This window comes from Salmo trutta, chromosome 3, assembly GCF_901001165.1.
Source record: "Salmo trutta chromosome 3, fSalTru1.1, whole genome shotgun sequence".
NCBI lineage: Eukaryota > Metazoa > Chordata > Actinopteri > Salmoniformes > Salmonidae > Salmo > Salmo trutta.
Window position 1 is genome coordinate 57,837,381 of NC_042959.1, and position 23,252 is coordinate 57,860,632.

The 23,252-nt window shown below is 45.2% G+C and overlaps 1 protein-coding gene across 1 annotated transcript in view; it reads left to right on the forward strand.

Moving 5' to 3' along the window:
- Positions 1-23,252, forward strand: part of LOC115180628 (dynein heavy chain 5, axonemal-like) — an 81,810-nt gene that overhangs the window by 37,410 nt on the left and 21,148 nt on the right. Inside the window, exons 40-44 of the mRNA XM_029742867.1 lie at positions 17,980-18,133; positions 18,736-18,882; positions 19,680-19,921; positions 20,577-20,753; positions 21,093-21,297. Coding sequence (XP_029598727.1) covers positions 17,980-18,133; positions 18,736-18,882; positions 19,680-19,921; positions 20,577-20,753; positions 21,093-21,297 — 925 coding nt within the window. The remainder of the gene's footprint in view (positions 1-17,979; positions 18,134-18,735; positions 18,883-19,679; positions 19,922-20,576; positions 20,754-21,092; positions 21,298-23,252) is intronic.

The following is a 23,252-nucleotide window of genomic DNA, read 5'->3' on the forward strand; positions in this document are numbered from 1 at the left end:
TGAAGAGTTCACCTCACTGTCTTCCATTGTTCTCCATACTGTAGGTGGAGGAGTCTGGTCTCATATCATGAAGAGTTCACCTCACTGTCTTCCATTGTTCTCCATACTGTAGGTGGAGGAGTCTGGTCTCATATCATGAAGAGTTCACCTCACTGTCTTCCATTGTTCTCCATACTGTAGGTGGAGGAGTCTGGTCTCATAACATGAAGAGTTCACCTCACTGTCTTCCATTGTTCTCCATACTGTAGGTGGAGGAGTCTGGTCTCATATCATGAAGAGTTCACCTCACTGTCTTCCATTGTTCTCCATACTGTAGGTGGAGGAGTCTGGTCTCATAACATGAAGAGTTCACCTCACTGTCTTCCATTGTTCTCCATACTGTAGGTGGAGGAGTCTGGTCTCATATCATGAAGAGTTCACCTCACTGTCTTCCATTGTTCTCCATACTGTAGGTGGAGGAGTCTGGTCTCATATCATGAAGAGTTCACCTCACTGTCTTCCATTGTTCTCCATACTGTAGGTGGAGGAGTCTGGTCTCATATCATGAAGAGTTCACCTCACTGTCTTCCATTGTTCTCCATACTGTAGGTGGAGGAGTCTGGTCTCATATCATGAAGAGTTCACCTCACTGTCTTCCATTGTTCTCCATACTGTAGGTGGAGGAGTCTGGTCTCATAACATGAAGAGTTCACCTCACTGTCTTCCATTGTTCTCCATACTGTAGGTGGAGGAGTCTGGTCTCATAACATGAAGAGTTCACCTCACTGTCTTCCATTGTTCTCCATACTGTAGGTGGAGGAGTCTGGTCTCATATCATGAAGAGTTTACCTCACTGTCTTCCATTGTTCTCCATACTGTAGGTGGAGGAGTCTGGTCTCATATCATGAAGAGTTTACCTCACTGTCTTCCATTGTTCTCCATACTGTAGGTGGAGGAGTCTGGTCTCATAACATGAAGAGTTTACCTCACTGTCTTCCATTGTTCTCCATACTGTAGGTGGAGGAGTCTGGTCTCATATCATGAAGAGTTCACCTCACTGTCTTCCATTGTTCTCCATACTGTAGGTGGAGGAGTCTGGTCTCATATCATGAAGAGTTCACCTCACTGTCTTCCATTGTTCTCCATACTGTAGGTGGAGGAGTCTGGTCTCATATCATGAAGAGTTTACCTCACTGTCTTCCATTGTTCTCCATACTGTAGGTGGAGGAGTCTGGTCTCATAACATGAAGAGTTCACCTCACTGTCTTCCATTGTTCTCCATACTGTAGGTGGAGGAGTCTGGTCTCATAACATGAAGAGTTCACCTCACTGTCTTCCATTGTTCTCCATACTGTAGGTGGAGGAGTCTGGTCTCATATCATGAAGAGTTCACCTCACTGTCTTCCATTGTTCTCCATACTGTAGGTGGAGGAGTCTGGTCTCATATCATGAAGAGTTCACCTCACTGTCTTCCATTGTTCTCCATACTGTAGGTGGAGGAGTCTGGTCTCATAACATGAAGAGTTCACCTCACTGTCTTCCATTGTTCTCCATACTGTAGGTGGAGGAGTCTGGTCTCATAACATGAAGAGTTCACCTCACTGTCTTCCATTGTTCTCCATACTGTAGGTGGAGGAGTCTGGTCTCATATCATGAAGTGTTCACCTCACTGTCTTCCATTGTTCTCCATACTGTAGGTGGAGGAGTCTGGTCTCATAACATGAAGAGTTCACCTCACTGTCTTCCATTGTTCTCCATACTGTAGGTGGAGGAGTCTGGTCTCATAACATGAAGAGTTCACCTCACTGTCTTCCATTGTTCTCCATACTGTAGGTGGAGGAGTCTGGTCTCATATCATGAAGAGTTCACCTCACTGTCTTCCATTGTTCTCCATACTGTAGGTGGAGGAGTCTGGTCTCATAACATGAAGAGTTCACCTCACTGTCTTCCATTGTTCTCCATACTGTAGGTGGAGGAGTCTGGTCTCATATCATGAAGAGTTCACCTCACTGTCTTCCATTGTTCTCCATACTGTAGGTGGAGGAGTCTGGTCTCATATCATGAAGAGTTCACCTCACTGTCTTCCATTGTCATCCATACTGTAGGTGGAGGAGTCTGGTCTCATATCATGAAGAGTTCACCTCACTGTCTTCCATTGTTCTCCATACTGTAGGTGGAGGAGTCTGGTCTCATAACATGAAGAGTTCACCTCACTGTCTTCCATTGTTCTCCATACTGTAGGTGGAGGAGTCTGGTCTCATATCATGAAGAGTTCACCTCACTGTCTTCCATTGTTCTCCATACTGTAGGTGGAGGAGTCTGGTCTCATAACATGAAGAGTTCACCTCACTGTCTTCCATTGTTCTCCATACTGTAGGTGGAGGAGTCTGGTCTCATAACATGAAGAGTTCACCTCACTGTCTTCCATTGTTCTCCATACTGTAGGTGGAGGAGTCTGGTCTCATATCATGAAGAGTTCACCTCACTGTCTTCCATTGTTCTCCATACTGTAGGTGGAGGAGTCTGGTCTCATATCATGAAGAGTTCACCTCACTGTCTTCCATTGTTCTCCATACTGTAGGTGGAGGAGTCTGGTCTCATAACATGAAGAGTTCACCTCACTGTCTTCCATTGTTCTCCATACTGTAGGTGGAGGAGTCTGGTCTCATAACATGAAGAGTTCACCTCACTGTCTTCCATTGTTCTCCATACTGTAGGTGGAGGAGTCTGGTCTCATATCATGAAGTGTTCACCTCACTGTCTTCCATTGTTCTCCATACTGTAGGTGGAGGAGTCTGGTCTCATAACATGAAGAGTTCACCTCACTGTCTTCCATTGTTCTCCATACTGTAGGTGGAGGAGTCTGGTCTCATAACATGAAGAGTTCACCTCACTGTCTTCCATTGTTCTCCATACTGTAGGTGGAGGAGTCTGGTCTCATATCATGAAGAGTTCACCTCACTGTCTTCCATTGTTCTCCATACTGTAGGTGGAGGAGTCTGGTCTCATAACATGAAGAGTTCACCTCACTGTCTTCCATTGTTCTCCATACTGTAGGTGGAGGAGTCTGGTCTCATATCATGAAGAGTTCACCTCACTGTCTTCCATTGTTCTCCATACTGTAGGTGGAGGAGTCTGGTCTCATATCATGAAGAGTTCACCTCACTGTCTTCCATTGTCATCCATACTGTAGGTGGAGGAGTCTGGTCTCATATCATGAAGAGTTCACCTCACTGTCTTCCATTGTCCTCCATACTGTAGGTGGAGGAGTCTGGTCTCATATCATGAAGAGTTCACCTCACTGTCTTCCATTGTTCTCCATACTGTAGGTGGAGGAGTCTGGTCTCATAACATGAAGAGTTCACCTCACTGTCTTCCATTGTTCTCCATACTGTAGGTGGAGGAGTCTGGTCTCATAACATGAAGAGTTCACCTCACTGTCTTCCATTGTTCTCCATACTGTAGGTGGAGGAGTCTGGTCTCATATCATGAAGAGTTCACCTCACTGTCTTCCATTGTTCTCCATACTGTAGGTGGAGGAGTCTGGTCTCATATCATGAAGAGTTCACCTCACTGTCTTCCATTGTTCTCCATACTGTAGGTGGAGGAGTCTGGTCTCATATCATGAAGAGTTCACCTCACTGTCTTCCATTGTTCTCCATACTGTAGGTGGAGGAGTCTGGTCTCATATCATGAAGAGTTCACCTCACTGTCTTCCATTGTTCTCCATACTGTAGGTGGAGGTGTCTGGTCTCATATCATGAAGAGTTCACCTCACTGTCTTCCATTGTTCTCCATACTGTAGGTGGAGGAGTCTGGTCTCATAACATGAAGAGTTCACCTCACTGTCTTCCATTGTTCTCCATACTGTAGGTGGAGGAGTCTGGTCTCATATCATGAAGAGTTCACCTCACTGTCTTCCATTGTTCTCCATACTGTAGGTGGAGGAGTCTGGTCTCATAACATGAAGAGTTCACCTCACTGTCTTCCATTGTTCTCCATACTGTAGGTGGAGGAGTCTGGTCTCATATCATGAAGAGTTCACCTCACTGTCTTCCATTGTTCTCCATACTGTAGGTGGAGGAGTCTGGTCTCATAACATGAAGAGTTCACCTCACTGTCTTCCATTGTTCTCCATACTGTAGGTGGAGGAGTCTGGTCTCATATCATGAAGAGTTCACCTCACTGTCTTCCATTGTTCTCCATACTGTAGGTGGAGGAGTCTGGTCTCATAACATGAAGAGTTCACCTCACTGTCTTCCATTGTTCTCCATACTGTAGGTGGAGGAGTCTGGTCTCATATCATGAAGAGTTCACCTCACTGTCTTCCATTGTTCTCCATACTGTAGGTGGAGGAGTCTGGTCTCATAACATGAAGAGTTCACCTCACTGTCTTCCATTGTTCTCCATACTGTAGGTGGAGGAGTCTGGTCTCATAACATGAAGAGTTCACCTCACTGTCTTCCATTGTTCTCCATACTGTAGGTGGAGGAGTCTGGTCTCATATCATGAAGAGTTTACCTCACTGTCTTCCATTGTTCTCCATACTGTAGGTGGAGGAGTCTGGTCTCATAACATGAAGAGTTCACCTCACTGTCTTCCATTGTTCTCCATACTGTAGGTGGAGGAGTCTGGTCTCATATCATGAAGAGTTCACCTCACTGTCTTCCATTGTTCTCCATACTGTAGGTGGAGGAGTCTGGTCTCATATCATGAAGAGTTCACCTCACTGTCTTCCATTGTCATCCATACTGTAGGTGGAGGAGTCTGGTCTCATATCATGAAGAGTTCACCTCACTGTCTTCCATTGTTCTCCATACTGTAGGTGGAGGAGTCTGGTCTCATATCATGAAGAGTTCACCTCACTGTCTTCCATTGTTCTCCATACTGTAGGTGGAGGAGTCTGGTCTCATAACATGAAGAGTTCACCTCACTGTCTTCCATTGTTCTCCATACTGTAGGTGGAGGAGTCTGGTCTCATAACATGAAGAGTTCACCTCACTGTCTTCCATTGTTCTCCATACTGTAGGTGGAGGAGTCTGGTCTCATATCATGAAGAGTTCACCTCACTGTCTTCCATTGTTCTCCATACTGTAGGTGGAGGAGTCTGGTCTCATAACATGAAGAGTTCACCTCACTGTCTTCCATTGTTCTCCATACTGTAGGTGGAGGAGTCTGGTCTCATAACATGAAGAGTTCACCTCACTGTCTTCCATTGTTCTCCATACTGTAGGTGGAGGAGTCTGGTCTCATATCATGAAGAGTTCACCTCACTGTCTTCCATTGTTCTCCATACTGTAGGTGGAGGAGTCTGGTCTCATATCATGAAGAGTTCACCTCACTGTCTTCCATTGTTCTCCATACTGTAGGTGGAGGAGTCTGGTCTCATATCATGAAGAGTTCACCTCACTGTCTTCCATTGTTCTCCATACTGTAGGTGGAGGAGTCTGGTCTCATAACATGAAGAGTTCACCTCACTGTCTTCCATTGTTCTCCATACTGTAGGTGGAGGAGTCTGGTCTCATATCATGAAGAGTTCACCTCACTGTCTTCCATTGTTCTCCATACTGTAGGTGGAGGAGTCTGGTCTCATAACATGAAGAGTTCACCTCACTGTCTTCCATTGTTCTCCATACTGTAGGTGGAGGAGTCTGGTCTCATATCATGAAGAGTTCACCTCACTGTCTTCCATTGTTCTCCATACTGTAGGTGGAGGAGTCTGGTCTCATATCATGAAGAGTTCACCTCACTGTCTTCCATTGTTCTCCATACTGTAGGTGGAGGAGTCTGGTCTCATAACATGAAGAGTTCACCTCACTGTCTTCCATTGTTATCCATACTGTAGGTGGAGGAGTCTGGTCTCATATCATGAAGAGTTCACCTCACTGTCTTCCATTGTTCTCCATACTGTAGGTGGAGGAGTCTGGTCTCATGTCATGAAGAGTTCACCTCACTGTCTTCCATTGTTCTCCATACTGTAGGTGGAGGAGTCTGGTCTCATATCATGAAGAGTTCACCTCACTGTCTTCCATTGTTCTCCATACTGTAGGTGGAGGAGTCTGGTCTCATATCATGAAGAGTTCACCTCACTGTCTTCCATTGTTCTCCATACTGTAGGTGGAGGAGTCTGGTCTCATATCATGAAGAGTTCACCTCACTGTCTTCCATTGTTCTCCATACTGTAGGTGGAGGAGTCTGGTCTCATAACATGAAGAGTTCACCTCACTGTCTTCCATTGTTCTCCATACTGTAGGTGGAGGAGTCTGGTCTCATAACATGAAGAGTTTACCTCACTGTCTTCCATTGTTCTCCATACTGTAGGTGGAGGAGTCTGGTCTCATATCATGAAGAGTTCACCTCACTGTCTTCCATTGTTCTCCATACTGTAGGTGGAGGAGTCTGGTCTCATATCATGAAGAGTTCACCTCACTGTCTTCCATTGTTCTCCATACTGTAGGTGGAGGAGTCTGGTCTCATATCATGAAGAGTTCACCTCACTGTCTTCCATTGTTCTCCATACTGTAGGTGGAGGAGTCTGGTCTCATATCATGAAGAGTTCACCTCACTGTCTTCCATTGTTCTCCATACTGTAGGTGGAGGAGTCTGGTCTCATATCATGAAGAGTTCACCTCACTGTCTTCCATTGTTCTCCATACTGTAGGTGGAGGAGTCTGGTCTCATAACATGAAGAGTTCACCTCACTGTCTTCCATTGTTCTCCATACTGTAGGTGGAGGAGTCTGGTCTCATATCATGAAGAGTTCACCTCACTGTCTTCCATTGTTCTCCATACTGTAGGTGGAGGAGTCTGGTCTCATATCATGAAGAGTTCACCTCACTGTCTTCCATTGTTCTCCATACTGTAGGTGGAGGAGTCTGGTCTCATATCATGAAGAGTTCACCTCACTGTCTTCCATTGTTCTCCATACTGTAGGTGGAGGAGTCTGGTCTCATATCATGAAGAGTTCACCTCACTGTCTTCCATTGTTCTCCATACTGTAGGTGGAGGAGTCTGGTCTCATATCATGAAGAGTTCACCTCACTGTCTTCCATTGTTCTCCATACTGTAGGTGGAGGAGTCTGGTCTCATATCATGAAGAGTTCACCTCACTGTCTTCCATTGTTCTCCATACTGTAGGTGGAGGAGTCTGGTCTCATATCATGAAGAGTTCACCTCACTGTCTTCCATTGTTCTCCATACTGTAGGTGGAGGAGTCTGGTCTCATATCATGAAGAGTTCACCTCACTGTCTTCCATTGTTCTCCATACTGTAGGTGGAGGAGTCTGGTCTCATAACATGAAGAGTTCACCTCACTGTCTTCCATTGTTCTCCATACTGTAGGTGGAGGAGTCTGGTCTCATATCATGAAGAGTTTACCTCACTGTCTTCCATTGTTCTCCATACTGTAGGTGGAGGAGTCTGGTCTCATATCATGAAGAGTTCACCTCACTGTCTTCCATTGTTCTCCATACTGTAGGTGGAGGAGTCTGGTCTCATAACATGAAGAGTTCACCTCACTGTCTTCCATTGTTCTCCATACTGTAGGTGGAGGAGTCTGGTCTCATAACATGAAGAGTTCACCTCACTGTCTTCCATTGTTCTCCATACTGTAGGTGGAGGAGTCTGGTCTCATATCATGAAGAGTTCACCTCACTGTCTTCCATTGTTCTCCATACTGTAGGTGGAGGAGTCTGGTCTCATATCATGAAGAGTTCACCTCACTGTCTTCCATTGTTCTCCATACTGTAGGTGGAGGAGTCTGGTCTCATATCATGAAGAGTTCACCTCACTGTCTTCCATTGTTCTCCATACTGTAGGTGGAGGAGTCTGGTCTCATAACATGAAGAGTTCACCTCACTGTCTTCCATTGTTCTCCATACTGTAGGTGGAGGAGTCTGGTCTCATATCATGAAGAGTTCACCTCACTGTCTTCCATTGTTCTCCATACTGTAGGTGGAGGAGTCTGGTCTCATAACATGAAGAGTTCACCTCACTGTCTTCCATTGTTATCCATACTGTAGGTGGAGGAGTCTGGTCTCATATCATGAAGAGTTCACCTCACTGTCTTCCATTGTTCTCCATACTGTAGGTGGAGGAGTCTGGTCTCATAACATGAAGAGTTTACCTCACTGTCTTCCATTGTTCTCCATACTGTAGGTGGAGGAGTCTGGTCTCATATCATGAAGAGTTCACCTCACTGTCTTCCATTGTTCTCCATACTGTAGGTGGAGGAGTCTGGTCTCATAACATGAAGAGTTCACCTCACTGTCTTCCATTGTTCTCCATACTGTAGGTGGAGGAGTCTGGTCTCATAACATGAAGAGTTCACCTCACTGTCTTCCATTGTTCTCCATACTGTAGGTGGAGGAGTCTGGTCTCATATCATGAAGAGTTCACCTCACTGTCTTCCATTGTTCTCCATACTGTAGGTGGAGGAGTCTGGTCTCATAACATGAAGAGTTCACCTCACTGTCTTCCATTGTTCTCCATACTGTAGGTGGAGGAGTCTGGTCTCATATCATGAAGAGTTCACCTCACTGTCTTCCATTGTTCTCCATACTGTAGGTGGAGGAGTCTGGTCTCATATCATGAAGAGTTCACCTCACTGTCTTCCATTGTCATCCATACTGTAGGTGGAGGAGTCCTGGTCTCATATCATGAAGAGTTCACCTCACTGTCTTCCATTGTTCTCCATACTGTAGGTGGAGGAGTCTGGTCTCATATCATGAAGAGTTCACCTCACTGTCTTCCATTGTTCTCCATACTGTAGTGAGGAGTCTGGTCTCATAATCATGAAGAGTTCACCTCACTGTCTTCCATTGTTCTCCATACTGTAGGTGGAGGAGTCTGGTCTCATAACATGAAGAGTTCACCTCACTGTCTTCCATTGTTCTCCATACTGTAGGTGGAGGAGTCTGGTCTCATATCATGAAGAGTTCACCTCACTGTCTTCCATTGTTCTCCATACTGTAGGGGAGGAGTCTGGTCTCATATACATGAAGAGTTCACCTCACTGTCTTCCATTGTTCTCCATACTGTAGGTGGAGGAGTCTGGTCTCATATCATGAAGAGTTCACCTCACTGTCTTCCATTGTTCTCCATACTGTAGGTGCGGAGTCTGGTCTCATATCATGAAGAGTTCACCTCACTGTCTTCCATTGTTCTCCATACTGTAGGTGGAGGAGTCTGGTCTCATAACATGAAGAGTTCACCTCACTGTCTTCCATTGTTCTCCATACTGTAGGTGGAGGAGTCTGGTCTCATAATCATGAAGAGTTCACCTCACTGTCTTCCATTGTTCTCCATACTGTAGGTGGAGGAGTCTGGTCTCATATCATGAAGAGTTCACCTCACTGTCTTCCATTGTTCTCCATACTGTAGGTGGAGGAGTCTGGTCTCATATCATGAAGAGTTCACCTCACTGTCTTCCATTGTTCTCCATACTGTAGGTGGAGGAGTCTGGTCTCAATCATGAAGAGTTCCACCTCACTGTCTTCCATTTTGTTCTCCATACTGTAGGTCGGAGGAGTCTGGTCTCATATCATGAAGAGGTTCACCTCACTGGTCCTTCCATTGTTCTCCATACTGTAGGTGGAGGAGTCTGGTCTCATATCATGAAGAGTTCACCTCACTGTCTTCCATTGTTCTCCATACTGTAGGTGGAGGAGTCTGGTCTCATATCATGAAGAGTTCACCTCACTGTCTTCCATTGTCTCCATACTGTAGGTGGAGGAGTCTGGTCTCATCCATTGTTCTCCATACTGTAGGTGGAGGAGTCTGGTCTCATAACATGAAGAGTTCACCTCACTGTCTTCCATTGTTCTCCATACTGTAGGTGGAGGAGTCTGGTCTCATATCATGAAGAGTTCACCTCACTGTCTTCCATTGTTCTCCATACTGTAGGTGGAGGAGTCTGGTCTCATAATCATGAAGAGTTCACCTCACTGTCTTCCATTGTTCTCCATACTGTAGGTGGAGGAGTCTGGTCTCATAACATGAAGAGTTCACCTCACTGTCTTCCATTGTTCTCCATACTGTAGGTGGAGGAGTCTGGTCTCATTACATGAAGAGTTCACCTCACTGTCTTCCATTGTTCTCCATACTGTAGGTGGAGGAGTCTGGTCTCATATCATGAAGAGTTCACCTCACTGTCTTCCATTGTTCTCCATACTGTAGGTGGAGGAGTCTGGTCTCATATCATGAAGAGTTCACCTCACTGTCTTCCATTGTTCTCCATACTGTAGGTGGAGGAGTCTGGTCTCATAACATGAAGAGTTCACCTCACTGTCTTCCATTGTTCTCCATACTGTAGGTGGAGGAGTCTGGTCTCATAACATGAAGAGTTCACCTCACTGTCTTCCATTGTTCTCCATACTGTAGGTGGAGGAGTCTGGTCTCATATCATGAAGAGTTCACCTCACTGTCTTCCATTGTTCTCCATACTGTAGGTGGAGGAGTCTGGTCTCATATCATGAAGAGCTTCACCTCACTGTCTTCCATTGTTCTCCATACTGTAGGTGGAGGAGTCTGGTCTCATATCATGAAGAGTTCACCTCACTGTCTTCCATTGTTCTCCATACTGTAGGTGGAGGAGTCTGGTCTCATAACATGAAGAGTTCACCTCACTGTCTTCCATTGTTCTCCATACTGTAGGTGGAGGAGTCTGGTCTCATATCATGAAGAGTTCACCTCACTGTCTTCCATTGTTCTCCATACTGTAGGTGGAGGAGTCTGGTCTCATATCATGAAGAGTTCACCTCACTGTCTTCCATTGTTCTCCATACTGTAGGTGGAGGAGTCTGGTCTCATATCATGAAGAGTTCACCTCACTGTCTTCCATTGTTCTCCATACTGTAGGTGGAGGAGTCTGGTCTCATAACATGAAGAGTTCACCTCACTGTCTTCCATTGTTCTCCATACTGTAGGTGGAGGAGTCTGGTCTCATATCATGAAGAGTTCACCTCACTGTCTTCCATTGTTCTCCATACTGTAGGTGGAGGAGTCTGGTCTCATAATCATGAAGAGTTCACCTCACTGTCTTCCATTGTTCTCCATACTGTAGGTGGAGGAGTCTGGTCTCATAACATGAAGAGTTCACCTCACTGTCTTCCATTGTTCTCCATACTGTAGGTGGAGGAGTCTGGTCTCATATCATGAAGAGTTCACCTCACTGTCTTCCATTGTTCTCCATACTGTAGGTGGAGGAGTCTGGTCTCATAACATGAAGAGTTCACCTCACTGTCTTCCATTGTTCTCCATACTGTAGGTGGAGGAGTCTGGTCTCATATCATGAAGAGTTCACCTCACTGTCTTCCATTGTTCTCCATACTGTAGGTGGAGGAGTCTGGTCTCATACATGAAGAGTTCACCTCACTGTCTTCCATTGTTCTCCATACTGTAGGTGGAGGAGTCTGGTCTCATATCATGAAGAGTTCACCTCACTGTCTTCCATTGTTCTCCATACTGTAGGTGGAGGAGTCTGGTCTCATATCATGAAGAGTTCACCTCACTGTCTTCCATTGTTCTCCATACTGTAGGTGGAGGAGTCTGGTCTCATATCATGAAGAGTTCACCTCACTGTCTTCCATTGTTCTCCATACTGTAGGTGGAGGAGTCTGGTCTCATAACATGAAGAGTTCACCTCACTGTCTTCCATTGTTCTCCATACTGTAGGTGGAGGAGTCTGGTCTCATATCATGAAGAGTTCACCTCACTGTCTTCCATTGTTCTCCATACTGTAGGTGGAGGAGTCTGGTCTCATAATCATGAAGAGTTCACCTCACTGTCTTCCATTGTTCTCCATACTGTAGGTGGAGGAGTCTGGTCTCATATCATGAAGAGTTCACCTCACTGTCTTCCATTGTTCTCCATACTGTAGGTGGAGGAGTCTGGTCTCATATCATGAAGAGTTCACCTCACTGTCTTCCATTGTCTCTCCATACTGTAGGTGGAGGAGTCTGGTCTCATATCATGAAGAGTTCACCTCACTGTCTTCCATTGTCTCCATACTGTAGGTGGAGGAGTCTGGTCTCATATCATGAAGAGTTCACCTCACTGTCTTCCATTGTCTCCATACTGTAGGTGGAGGAGTCTGGTCTCATATCATGAAGAGTTCACCTCACTGTCTTCCATTGTTCTCCATACTGTAGGTGGAGGAGTCTGGTCTCATAACATGAAGAGTCACCTCACTGTCTTCCATTGTTCTCCATACTGTAGGTGGAGGAGTCTGGTCCTCATAACATGAAGAGTTCACCTCACTGTCTTCATTGTTCTCCATACTGTAGGTGGAGGAGTCTGGTCTCATACATGAAGAGTTCACCTCACTGTCTTCCATTGTTCTCCATACTGTAGGTGGAGGAGTCTGGTCTCATAACATGAAGAGTTCACCTCACTGTCTTCATTGTTCTCCATACTGTAGGTGGAGGAGTCTGGTCTCATATCATGAAGAGTTCACCTCACTGTCTTCCATTGTTCTCCCTACTGTAGGTGGAGGAGTCTGGTTCATACATGAAGAGTTCACCTCACTGTCTTCCATGTTCTCCATACTGTAGGTGGAGGAGTCTGGTTCTCATATCATGAAGAGTTACCTCACTGTCTTCCATTGTTCTCCATACTGTAGGTGGAGGAGTCTGGTCTCATAACATGAAGAGTTTACCTCACTGTCTTCCATTGTTCTCCATACTGTAGGTGGAGGAGTCTGGTCTCATATCATGAAGAGTTCACCTCACTGTCTTCCATTGTTCTCCATACTGTAGGTGGAGGAGTCTGGTCTCATATCATGAAGAGTTCACCTCACTGTCTTCCATTGTTCTCCATACTGTAGGTGGAGGAGTCTGGTCTCATATCATGAAGAGTTCACCTCACTGTCTTCCATTGTTCTCCATACTGTAGGTGGAGGAGTCTGGTCTCATATACATGAAGAGTTCACCTCACTGTCTTCCATTGTTCTCCATACTGTAGGTGGAGGAGTCTGGTCTCATATCATGAAGAGTTCACCTCACTGTCTTCCATTGTTCTCCATACTGTAGGTGGAGGAGTCTGGTCTCATATCATGAAGAGTTCACCTCACTGTCTTCCATTGTTCTCCATACTGTAGGTGGAGGAGTCTGGTCTCATAACATGAAGAGTTCACCTCACTGTCTTCCATTGTTCTCCATACTGTAGGTGGAGGAGTCTGGTCTCATAACATGAAGAGTTCACCTCACTGTCTTCCATTGTTCTCCATACTGTAGGTGGAGGAGTCTGGTCTCATATCATGAAGAGTTCACCTCACTGTCTTCCATTGTTCTCCATACTGTAGGTGGAGGAGTCTGGTCTCATATCATGAAGAGTTCACCTCACTGTCTTCCATGTTGTCCATACTGTAGGTGGAGGAGGCTGGTCTCATATCATGAAGAGTTCACCTCACTGTCTTCCATTGTTCTCCATACTGTAGGTGGAGGAGTCTGGTCTCATAACATGAAGAGTTCACCTCACTGTCTTCCATTGTTCTCCATACTGTAGGTGGAGGAGTCTGGTCTCATATCATGAAGAGTTCACCTCACTGTCTTCCATTGTTCTCCATACTGTAGGTGGAGGAGTCTGGTCTCATATCATGAAGAGTTCACCTCACTGTCTTCCATTGTTCTCCATACTGTAGGTGGAGGAGTCTGGTCTCATATCATGAAGAGTTTCACCTCACTGTCTTCCATTGTTCTCCATACTGTAGGTGGAGGAGTCTGGTCTCATATCATGAAGAGTTCACCTCACTGTCTTCCATTGTTCTCCATACTGTAGGTGGAGGAGTCTGGTCTCATAACATGAAGAGTTCACCTCACTGTCTTCCATTGTTCTCCATACTGTAGGTGGAGGAGTCTGGTCTCATAACATGAAGAGTTCACCTCACTGTCTTCCATTGTTCTCCATACTGTAGGTGGAGGAGTCTGGTCTCATAACATGAAGAGTTCACCTCACTGTCTTCCATTGTTCTCCATACTGTAGGTGGAGGAGTCTGGTCTCATATCATGAAGAGTTCACCTCACTGTCTTCCATTGTTCTCCATACTGTAGGTGGAGGAGTCTGGTCTCATATCATGAAGAGTTCACCTCACTGTCTTCCATTGTTCTCCATACTGTAGTGGAGGAGTCTGGTCTCATACCCCCCACATGAAGAGTTCACCTCACTGTCTTCCATTGTTCTCCATACTGTAGGTGGAGGAGTCTGGTCTCATATCATGAAGAGTTCACCTCACTGTCTTCCATTGTTCTCCATACTGTAGGTGGAGGAGTCTGGTCTCATATCATGAAGAGTTCACCTCACTGTCTTCCATTGTTCTCCATACTGTAGGTGGAGGAGTCTGGTCTCATATCATGAAGAGTTCACCTCACTGTCTTCCATTGTTCTCCATACTGTAGGTGGAGGAGTCTGGTCTCATAACATGAAGAGTTCACCTCACTGTCTTCCATTGTTCTCCATACTGTAGGTGGAGGAGTCTGGTCTCATAACATGAAGAGTTCACCTCACTGTCTTCCATTGTTCTCCATACTGTAGGTGGAGGAGTCTGGTCTCATAATCATGAAGAGTTCACCTCACTGTCTTCCATTGTTCTCCATACTGTAGGTGGAGGAGTCTGGTCTCATAACATGAAGAGTTCACCTCACTGTCTTCCATTGTTCTCCATACTGTAGGTGGAGGAGTCTGGTCTCATACATGAAGAGTTCACCTCACTGTCTTCCATTGTTCTCCATACTGTAGGTGGAGGAGTCTGGTCTCATATCATGAAGAGTTCACCTCACTGTCTTCCATTGTTCTCCATACTGTAGGTGGAGGAGTCTGGTCTCATATCATGAAGAGTTCACCTCACTGTCTTCCATTGTTCTCCATACTGTAGGTGGAGGAGTCTGGTCTCATATCATGAAGAGTTCACCTCACTGTCTTCCATTGTTCTCCATACTGTAGGTGGAGGAGTCTGGTCTCATATCATGAAGAGTTCACCTCACTGTCTTCCATTGTTCTCCATACTGTAGGTGGAGGAGTCTGGTCTCATATCATGAAGAGTTCACCTCACTGTCTTCCATTGTTCTCCATACTGTAGGTGGAGGAGTCTGGTCTCATAACATGAAGAGTTCACCTCACTGTCTTCCATTGTTCTCCATACTGTAGGTGGAGGAGTCTGGTCTCATAACATGAAGAGTTCACCTCACTGTCTTCCATTGTTCTCCCATACTGTAGGTGGAGGAGTCTGGTCTCATAACATGAAGAGTTCACCTCACTGTCTTCCATTGGTCTCCATACTGTAGGTGGAGGGAGTCTGGTCTCATAACATGAAGAGTTCACCTCACTGTCTTCCATTGTTCTCCATACTGTAGGTGGAGGAGTCTGGTCTCATATCATGAAGAGTTCACCTCACTGTCTTCCACTGTTCTCCATACTGTAGGTGGAGGAGTCTGGTCTCATAACATGAGAGTTCACCTCACTGTCTTCCATTGTTCTCCATACTGTAGGTGGAGGAGTTCTGGTCTCATATCATGAAGAGTTCACCTCACTGTCTTCCATTGTTCTCCATACTGTAGGTGGAGGAGTCTGGTCTCATAACATGAAGAGTTCACCTCACTGTCTTCCATTGTTCTCCATACTGTAGGTGGAGGAGTCTGGTCTCATAAACCATGAAGAGTTCACATCACTGTCTTCCATTGTTCTCCATACTGTAGGTGGAGGAGTCTGGTCTCATATCATGAAGAGTTCACCTCACTGTCTTCCATTGTTCTCCATACTGTAGGTGGAGGAGTCTGGTCTCATATCATGAAGAGTTCACCTCACTGTCTTCCATTGTTCTCCATACTGTAGGTGGAGGAGTCTGGTCTCATAACATGAAGAGTTCACCTCACTGTCTTCCATGTTCTCCATACTGTAGGTGGAGGAGTCTGGTCTCATATCATGAAGAGTTCACCTCACTGTCTTCCATTGTTCTCCATACTGTAGGTGGAGGAGTCTGGTCTCATAACATGAAGAGTTCACCTCACTGTCTTCCATTGTTCTCCATACTGTAGGTGGAGGAGTCTGGTCTCATATCATGAAGAGTTCACCTCACTGTCTTCCATTGTTCTCCATACTGTAGGTGGAGGAGTCTGGTCTCATAACATGAAGAGTTCACCTCACTGTCTTCCATTGTTCTCCATACTGTAGGTGGAGGAGTCTGGTCTCATAACATGAAGAGTTCACCTCACTGTCTTCCATTGTTCTCCATACTGTAGGTGGAGGAGTCTGGTCTCATATCATGAAGAGTTCACCTCACTGTCTTCCATTGTTCTCCATACTGTAGGTGGAGGAGTCTGGTCTCATAACATGAAGAGTTCACCTCACTGTCTTCCATTGTTCTCCATACTGTAGGTGGAGGAGTCTGGTCTCATAACATGAAGAGTTCACCTCACTGTCTTCCATTGTTCTCCATACTGTAGGTGGAGGAGTCTGATCTCATAACATGAAGAGTTCACCTCACTGTCTTCCATTGTTCTCCATACTGTAGGTGGAGGAGTCTGGTCTCATAACATGAAGAGTTCACCTCACTGTCTTCCATTGTTCTCCATACTGTAGGTGGAGGAGTCTGGTCTCATATCATGAAGAGTTCACCTCACTGTCTTCCATTGTTCTCCATACTGTAGGTGGAGGAGTCTGGTCTCATATCATGAAGAGTTCACCTCACTGTCTTCCATTGTTCTCCATACTGTAGGTGGAGGAGTCTGGTCTCATATCATGAAGAGTTCACCTCACTGTCTTCCATTGTTCTCCATACTGTAGGTGGAGGAGTCTGGTCTCATATCATGAAGAGTTCACCTCACTGTCTTCCATTGTTCTCCATACTGTAGGTGGAGGAGTCTGGTCTCATATCATGAAGAGTTCACCTCACTGTCTTCCATTGTTCTCCATACTGTAGGTGGAGGAGTCTGGTCTCATAACATGAAGAGTTCACCTCACTGTCTTCCATTGTTCTCCATACTGTAGGTGGAGGAGTCTGGTCTCATAACATGAAGAGTTCACCTCACTGTCTTCCATTGTTCTCCATACTGTAGGTGGAGGAGTCTGGTCTCATATCATGAAGAGTTCACCTCACTGTCTTCCATTGTTCTCCATACTGTAGGTGGAGGAGTCTGGTCTCATAACATGAAGAGTTCACCTCACTGTCTTCCATTGTTCTCCATACTGTAGGTGGAGGAGTCTGGTCTCATATCATGAAGAGTTCACCTCACTGTCTTCCATTGTTCTCCATACTGTAGGTGGAGGAGTCTGGTCTCATAACATGAAGAGTTCACCTCACTGTCTTCCATTGTTCTCCATACTGTAGGTGGAGGAGTCTGGTCTCATAACATGAAGAGTTCACCTCACTGTCTTCCATTGTTCTCCATACTGTAGGTGGAGGAGTCTGGTCTCATATCATGAAGAGTTCACCTCACTGTCTTCCATTGTTCTCCATACTGTAGGTGGAGGAGTCTGGTCTCATATCATGAAGAGTTCACCTCACTGTCTTCCATTGTTCTCCATACTGTAGGTGGAGGAGTCTGGTCTCATAACATGAAGAGTTCACCTCACTGTCTTCCATTGTTCTCCATACTGTAGGTGGAGGAGTCTGGTCTCATAACATGAAGAGTTCACCTCACTGTCTTCCATTGTTCTCCATACTGTAGGTGGAGGAGTCTGGTCTCATAACATGAAGAGTTCACCTCACTGTCTTCCATTGTTCTCCATACTGTAGGTGGAGGAGTCTGGTCTCATATCATGAAGAGTTCACCTCACTGTCTTCCATTGTTCTCCATACTGTAGGTGGAGGAGTCTGGTCTCATAACATGAAGAGTTCACCTCACTGTCTTCCATTGTTCTCCATACTGTAGGTGGAGGAGTCTGGTCTCATAACATGAAGAGTTCACCTCACTGTCTTCCATTGTTCTCCATACTGTAGGTGGAGGAGTCTGGTCTCATATCATGAAGAGTTTACCTCACTGTCTTCCATTGTTCTCCATACTGTAGGTGGCAGAGGCAGGTCTGATCAGCCACCCTCCATGGAAGCTGAAGGTGATTCAGCTGTTTGAGACCCAGAGGGTCCGCCATGGTATGATGGCCCTGGGGCCCAGCGGAGCAGGAAAAACCACCTGCATTCACACCCTGATGAGAGCCATGACAGGTGAGAAACATCCCCATCAAAACACTGGACTTATTTGACCTTATTTACTTCCCCATGGCAGTCATACTGTCAGGCGGTGGGTGTAGCTGGTGCATGAAGTCAGGCGCAGGAGAGCAGAGATAAGTGAACAACGCACTTTAATAAAGGTAAATGCACAAAGTAACAAACCCAATGTGCGAACAAAAATAACGGTTGCCACTAAACACGGGTGAAACAGCACCCGGGAATAAAACAGCCGGAAACGTACTGACCTAATAATAAACAATCACCCACAAAGACATGGGGGAAACAGAGGTGAAACCAGGTGTGTGGGAAAACAAGACAACACAAATGGAAAATGAAAAATGGATCAGCGATGGCTAGAAGACCGGCGACGTCGACCGCCGAACTCCGCCCGAACAAGGAGAGGCATCGACTTCTTCAGAAGTCGTGACACATACTTAACTAAAAGCTGTGTTAAGTGAGTGTGTGTGTGTGTGTGTGTGTGTGTGTGTGTGTGTGTGTGTGTGTGTGTGTGTGTGTGTGTGTGTGTGTGTGTGTGTGTGTGTGTGTGTGTGTGTGTGTGTGTGTGTGTGTGTGTGTGTGTGTGTTTGCACCCACAGACTGCGGCCAGCCACACAGAGAGATGCGTATGAACCCCAAAGCGATCACCGCCCCTCAGATGTTTGGCCGTCTAGATGTATCTACCAATGACTGGACCGACGGCATCTTCTCTACCCTGTGGAGGAAGACCCTGAGAGCCAAGAAAGGTGAGACAGACACCTCTTATTTCATATTTTTATATATTGTGTGTTTTTGTTCTGCCTTGTTATTGTGAGTATTACATTGTTATTGATTATTGCATTGTTGGGTTTTGAGTTTGCGAGAAAGGCTTTTCACTGTACTTGTGCACGGGACATTAAAACTTGAAACTTGAAAGAAATACCCTGGACTTATACGGTCCTTGCTTTACACATTTTTTTTATTTATTTAACTAGGCAAGTCAGTTAAGAACAAATTCTTATTTACAATGACGGCCTACCAAAAGGCAAAGAGCCTCTTGCGGGACAGGGGCTGGGATTAAAAAAATATATATATTTTTTAAATATAGGAGAAAACACATCACGACAAGAGAGACACCACTACATAAAGAGAGACCTAAGACAACAACATAACAAGGCAGCAACACATGACAACACAGCATGGTAGCAACACAACATGACAACAACATGGTAGCAACACAACATGGCTGCAGCACAACATGGTAGCAGCACAAAACATGGTACAAACATTATTGGGCGCAGACAACAGCACAAAGGGCAAGTTTACTCAAGCATTAGACATGCTAGAGCATGAACCCACATACAGTACATACGGCATAGTCTCTATGGAATTCATGTAGAACAAAGGGGCAGATCATTTCCATGTGTTTTCAATATTCTCATATCTTTCTATTCATTTCCCTATCTTTTTTACTAAAAGTGATATTCTAATATGCTCTGATCTCCATAGTTGATTTTGATTAGTTTAATAAGCAGACTGGTCCTAATGTCTCTCTCCTCTGCAGGGGAGCACATCTGGATAGTACTAGATGGACCAGTAGATGCTATCTGGATAGAGAACCTCAACTCTGTACTGGATGACAACAGGACTCTGACCCTGGCCAATGGAGACAGGATCCCCATGGCCCCCAACTGCAAGATCGTGTTTGAGCCCCACAACATCGACAACGCCTCGCCTGCCACCGTGTCTCGTAACGGAATGGTGTTCATGAGCTCTTCTGTGCTCAACTGGAGCCCCATTCTGGAGGTGGGCACAGAACCTTCGCTCACTCTTTATCAGTGGATGAAAATGTGTGTGTGTGTACATCCGTGCATGCTTGTGTGTGTGCATCTTTGTCTATGTGTTTGTGTGTGTATATTTGTGTAAGTGTGTATCTTTGTCTGTGTGTGTATATTTGTGTATGTGTGTATCTTTGTCTGTGTATGTGTGTATCTTTGTCTGTGTGTGTATGTGTGTATCTTTGTCTGTGTGTGTATATTTGTGTATGTGTGTATCTTTGTCTCTGTGTGTATATTTGTGTATGTGCATATCTTTGTCTGTGTGTGTATATTTGTGTATGTGTGTATCTTTGTCTGTGTGTGTATCTTTGTCTGTGTGTGTATATTTGTATGTGTGCATGTGTGTATCTTTGTGTGTATCTTTGTCTGTGTGTGTATCTTTGTCTGTGTGTGTATCTTTGTGTATGTGTGTATCTTTGTGTGTATGTTTGTCTGTGTGTGTATCTTTGTGTGTGTGTGTATCTTTGTCTGTGTGTGTATATTTGTGTATGTGTGTATCTTTGTCTGTATCTTTGTCTGTGTGTTTATAATTGTGTATGTGTGTATCTTTGTCTGTGTGTGTATATTTGTGTATGTGTGTATCTTTGTCTACATGTATACATGTGTGTTTTGTCCCCATGCAGGGCTGGCTGAAGAAGCGTTCCCGTCAGGAGGGAGAGGTGCTGAGAGAGCTGTTCTCCTCTTCCTTCCCAGAGCTCTATCGGTTCACTGTTCGCTGTCTGGAGTACAAGATCGACATGCTGGAGGCCTTCGTCATCATGCAGAGCATCAACATGCTGCAGGGCCTCATCCCCGCCAAGGTAGGCACCTGAAACCTCCATACTCCAACCATATTAAAAACCCTGAGCTCTATGAATACTGTTGGAATGAATTGCCCCCACATTCCTCATAGAGACAAATTGGAATGTTCTAATACCTAAGTGATTTAATTAATCCTGTCATTGTGTTTCCTTAAGCACTATTTTCAATTACTGTTGGACTATAACTCTCTGGACTCTGCATCTATGTGAGGGTGGATTTCCCTTTACTGTAGATGACTGATTCATTTGAGCACCAAGTATGAAATCTAGTGGATATAAAGATGTAGAAGGGCTTTGGTACAGTATGTTGTGTTGATAGTGACTGTTGTTGTGTTCCAGGAGCAGTGTGGGGAGGTGTCCAGGCAGCATGTGGTGCGTCTCTATGTGTTTGCTCTCATGTGGAGCATCGGAGCTTTACTGGAGCTGGAAGACAGGAGGAAGATGGAGAGCTGGCTCCGTGGCAACGACAACATCCATCTGGACCTCCCAGATATACCATCAGACAGCGAGGACACCATGTTCGACTACCACGTCACTACAGACGGTGAGGGGTAGATGTTCAGTAGACAGTGTGGTGGCTAATTTCTGCATTACCAAATGAGGAGAGTTACAAACAAGTCAGAGTTATACTTAAAACTCCATCTTTAATAATTAAGATGCTTTTGCAAAAGCACTTGACCTTCAATGATACGCTATCTCTAATGAACCATTGAAAAGTGATTACACAAAAGTACAAAGATATTTTATACCCAAGATCCACCCCTCTCAACGTACATGACGAACAACAGATCTTAGGAACAGTTCACAAAGGTTAAGTTTTGTATGAAAGATATCTATAAAGCATAGCAGACAGCAACTGCTGTATCAACAGTGTTCATTGTATAGACCAGTATCTGGTCCTCCTACCCCAAACTGGAACTGTCTCTCCCTGGTACGGTATAGAACAGAACCATTAGCTCATCCAATGGCATAAATCAATTGACAACTCTAAATACTCCCATCTCAAGTAAACCCCCTCTTGACTCCACTCCTGGACAAGCTCACTGAGGGGAGTGACTTGCGCACAGACATTGTGGAGACAAATAATTGGTTCCCCATTAATCACGCCATCTCTTCACATGGTTTAACAATACATTCACATATGACAAGTATTTCACATAAGCATATTATGCAAATAAAACATCTTAATTATTATTGTTACCCAACTAATTCTGATTCATCCACCACAACAGACTCCACAAACTCACAACACACACTCAGTCCTCTTTTTACTGTTATGGAAGATACAGTGAACAAAAACGAAACACAACATCTAAAGTGTTGGTCCCATGTTTCATGAGCTGAAATAAAAGATCCCAGAAATGTTCCATATGCACAAAAAGCTTAAGTTTACATGTCTGTTAGTGAGCATTTCTCCTTTGCCAAGATAATCCATCCACCTAACAGGTGTGGTATATCAAGAAGCTGATTAAACAGCATGATCATTACACAGGTGCACATTGTGCCGGGGACAATAAAAGACCACTCTAAAATGTGCAGTTTTATCACACAACACAATGCCACGATGTCTCAAGTTTTGAGGGAGCGTGGAATTGGCATGATGACTGCAGGAATGCCAGAGCTGTTGCCAGAGAATTTAATATTCATACCATACTGTACCATAAGCCGCCTCCAATGTTGTTTTAGAGAATTTGGCAGTACGTCCAAACGGCCTCGCAACCGCATACCATGTGTAACCACGTCAGCCCAGGACCTTCTTATCCGGCTTCTTCACCTGCGGGATAGTCTGAGACCAGCCACCTGGACAGCTGATGAAAAATGTTTGCACAAACTGTCAGTAATCGTCTCAGGGAAGCTCATCTGAGTGCTTAACCAACTTCAAATGCTCACCTTCGGTGGCCACTGGCACACTGGAGAAGTGTGCTCTTCACGGATGAATCCCGGTTTCAACTGTAAAGTGCAGATGTCAGACAGCGTGTATGGCGTTGTGTGGGCGAGCGGTTTGCTGATGTCAGTGTTGTGAACAGAGTGCCCCATTGTGGCGGTGGGGCTTATAGTATGGGCAGGCATAAGCTATGGACAACGAACACAACTGCATTTTATCAATGGCAATTTGAATCCACAGAGATACTGTGACGAGATCCTGAGGCCCATTGTCGTGCCATTCATCCGCTGCCATCACCCCATGTTTCAGCATGATAATGCATGGCCCCATGTCGCAAGGATCTGTACACAATTCCTGGAACCTGAAAATGTCCCAGTTCTTCCATGGCCTACATACTCACCAGACATGTCAACCATTTAGCATGTGTGGGATGCTCTGGATCGACGTGTACAACAGCGTATTCCAGTTCCCGCCAATATCCAGCAACTTCGCACAGCTATTGAAGATGAGTGGGACAACATTCCACAGGCCCCAATCAACAGCCTGATCAACTCTATGCGAATGAGATATGTCGCACCGCATCTGGTTACACCAGATACTGACTGGTTTTCTGA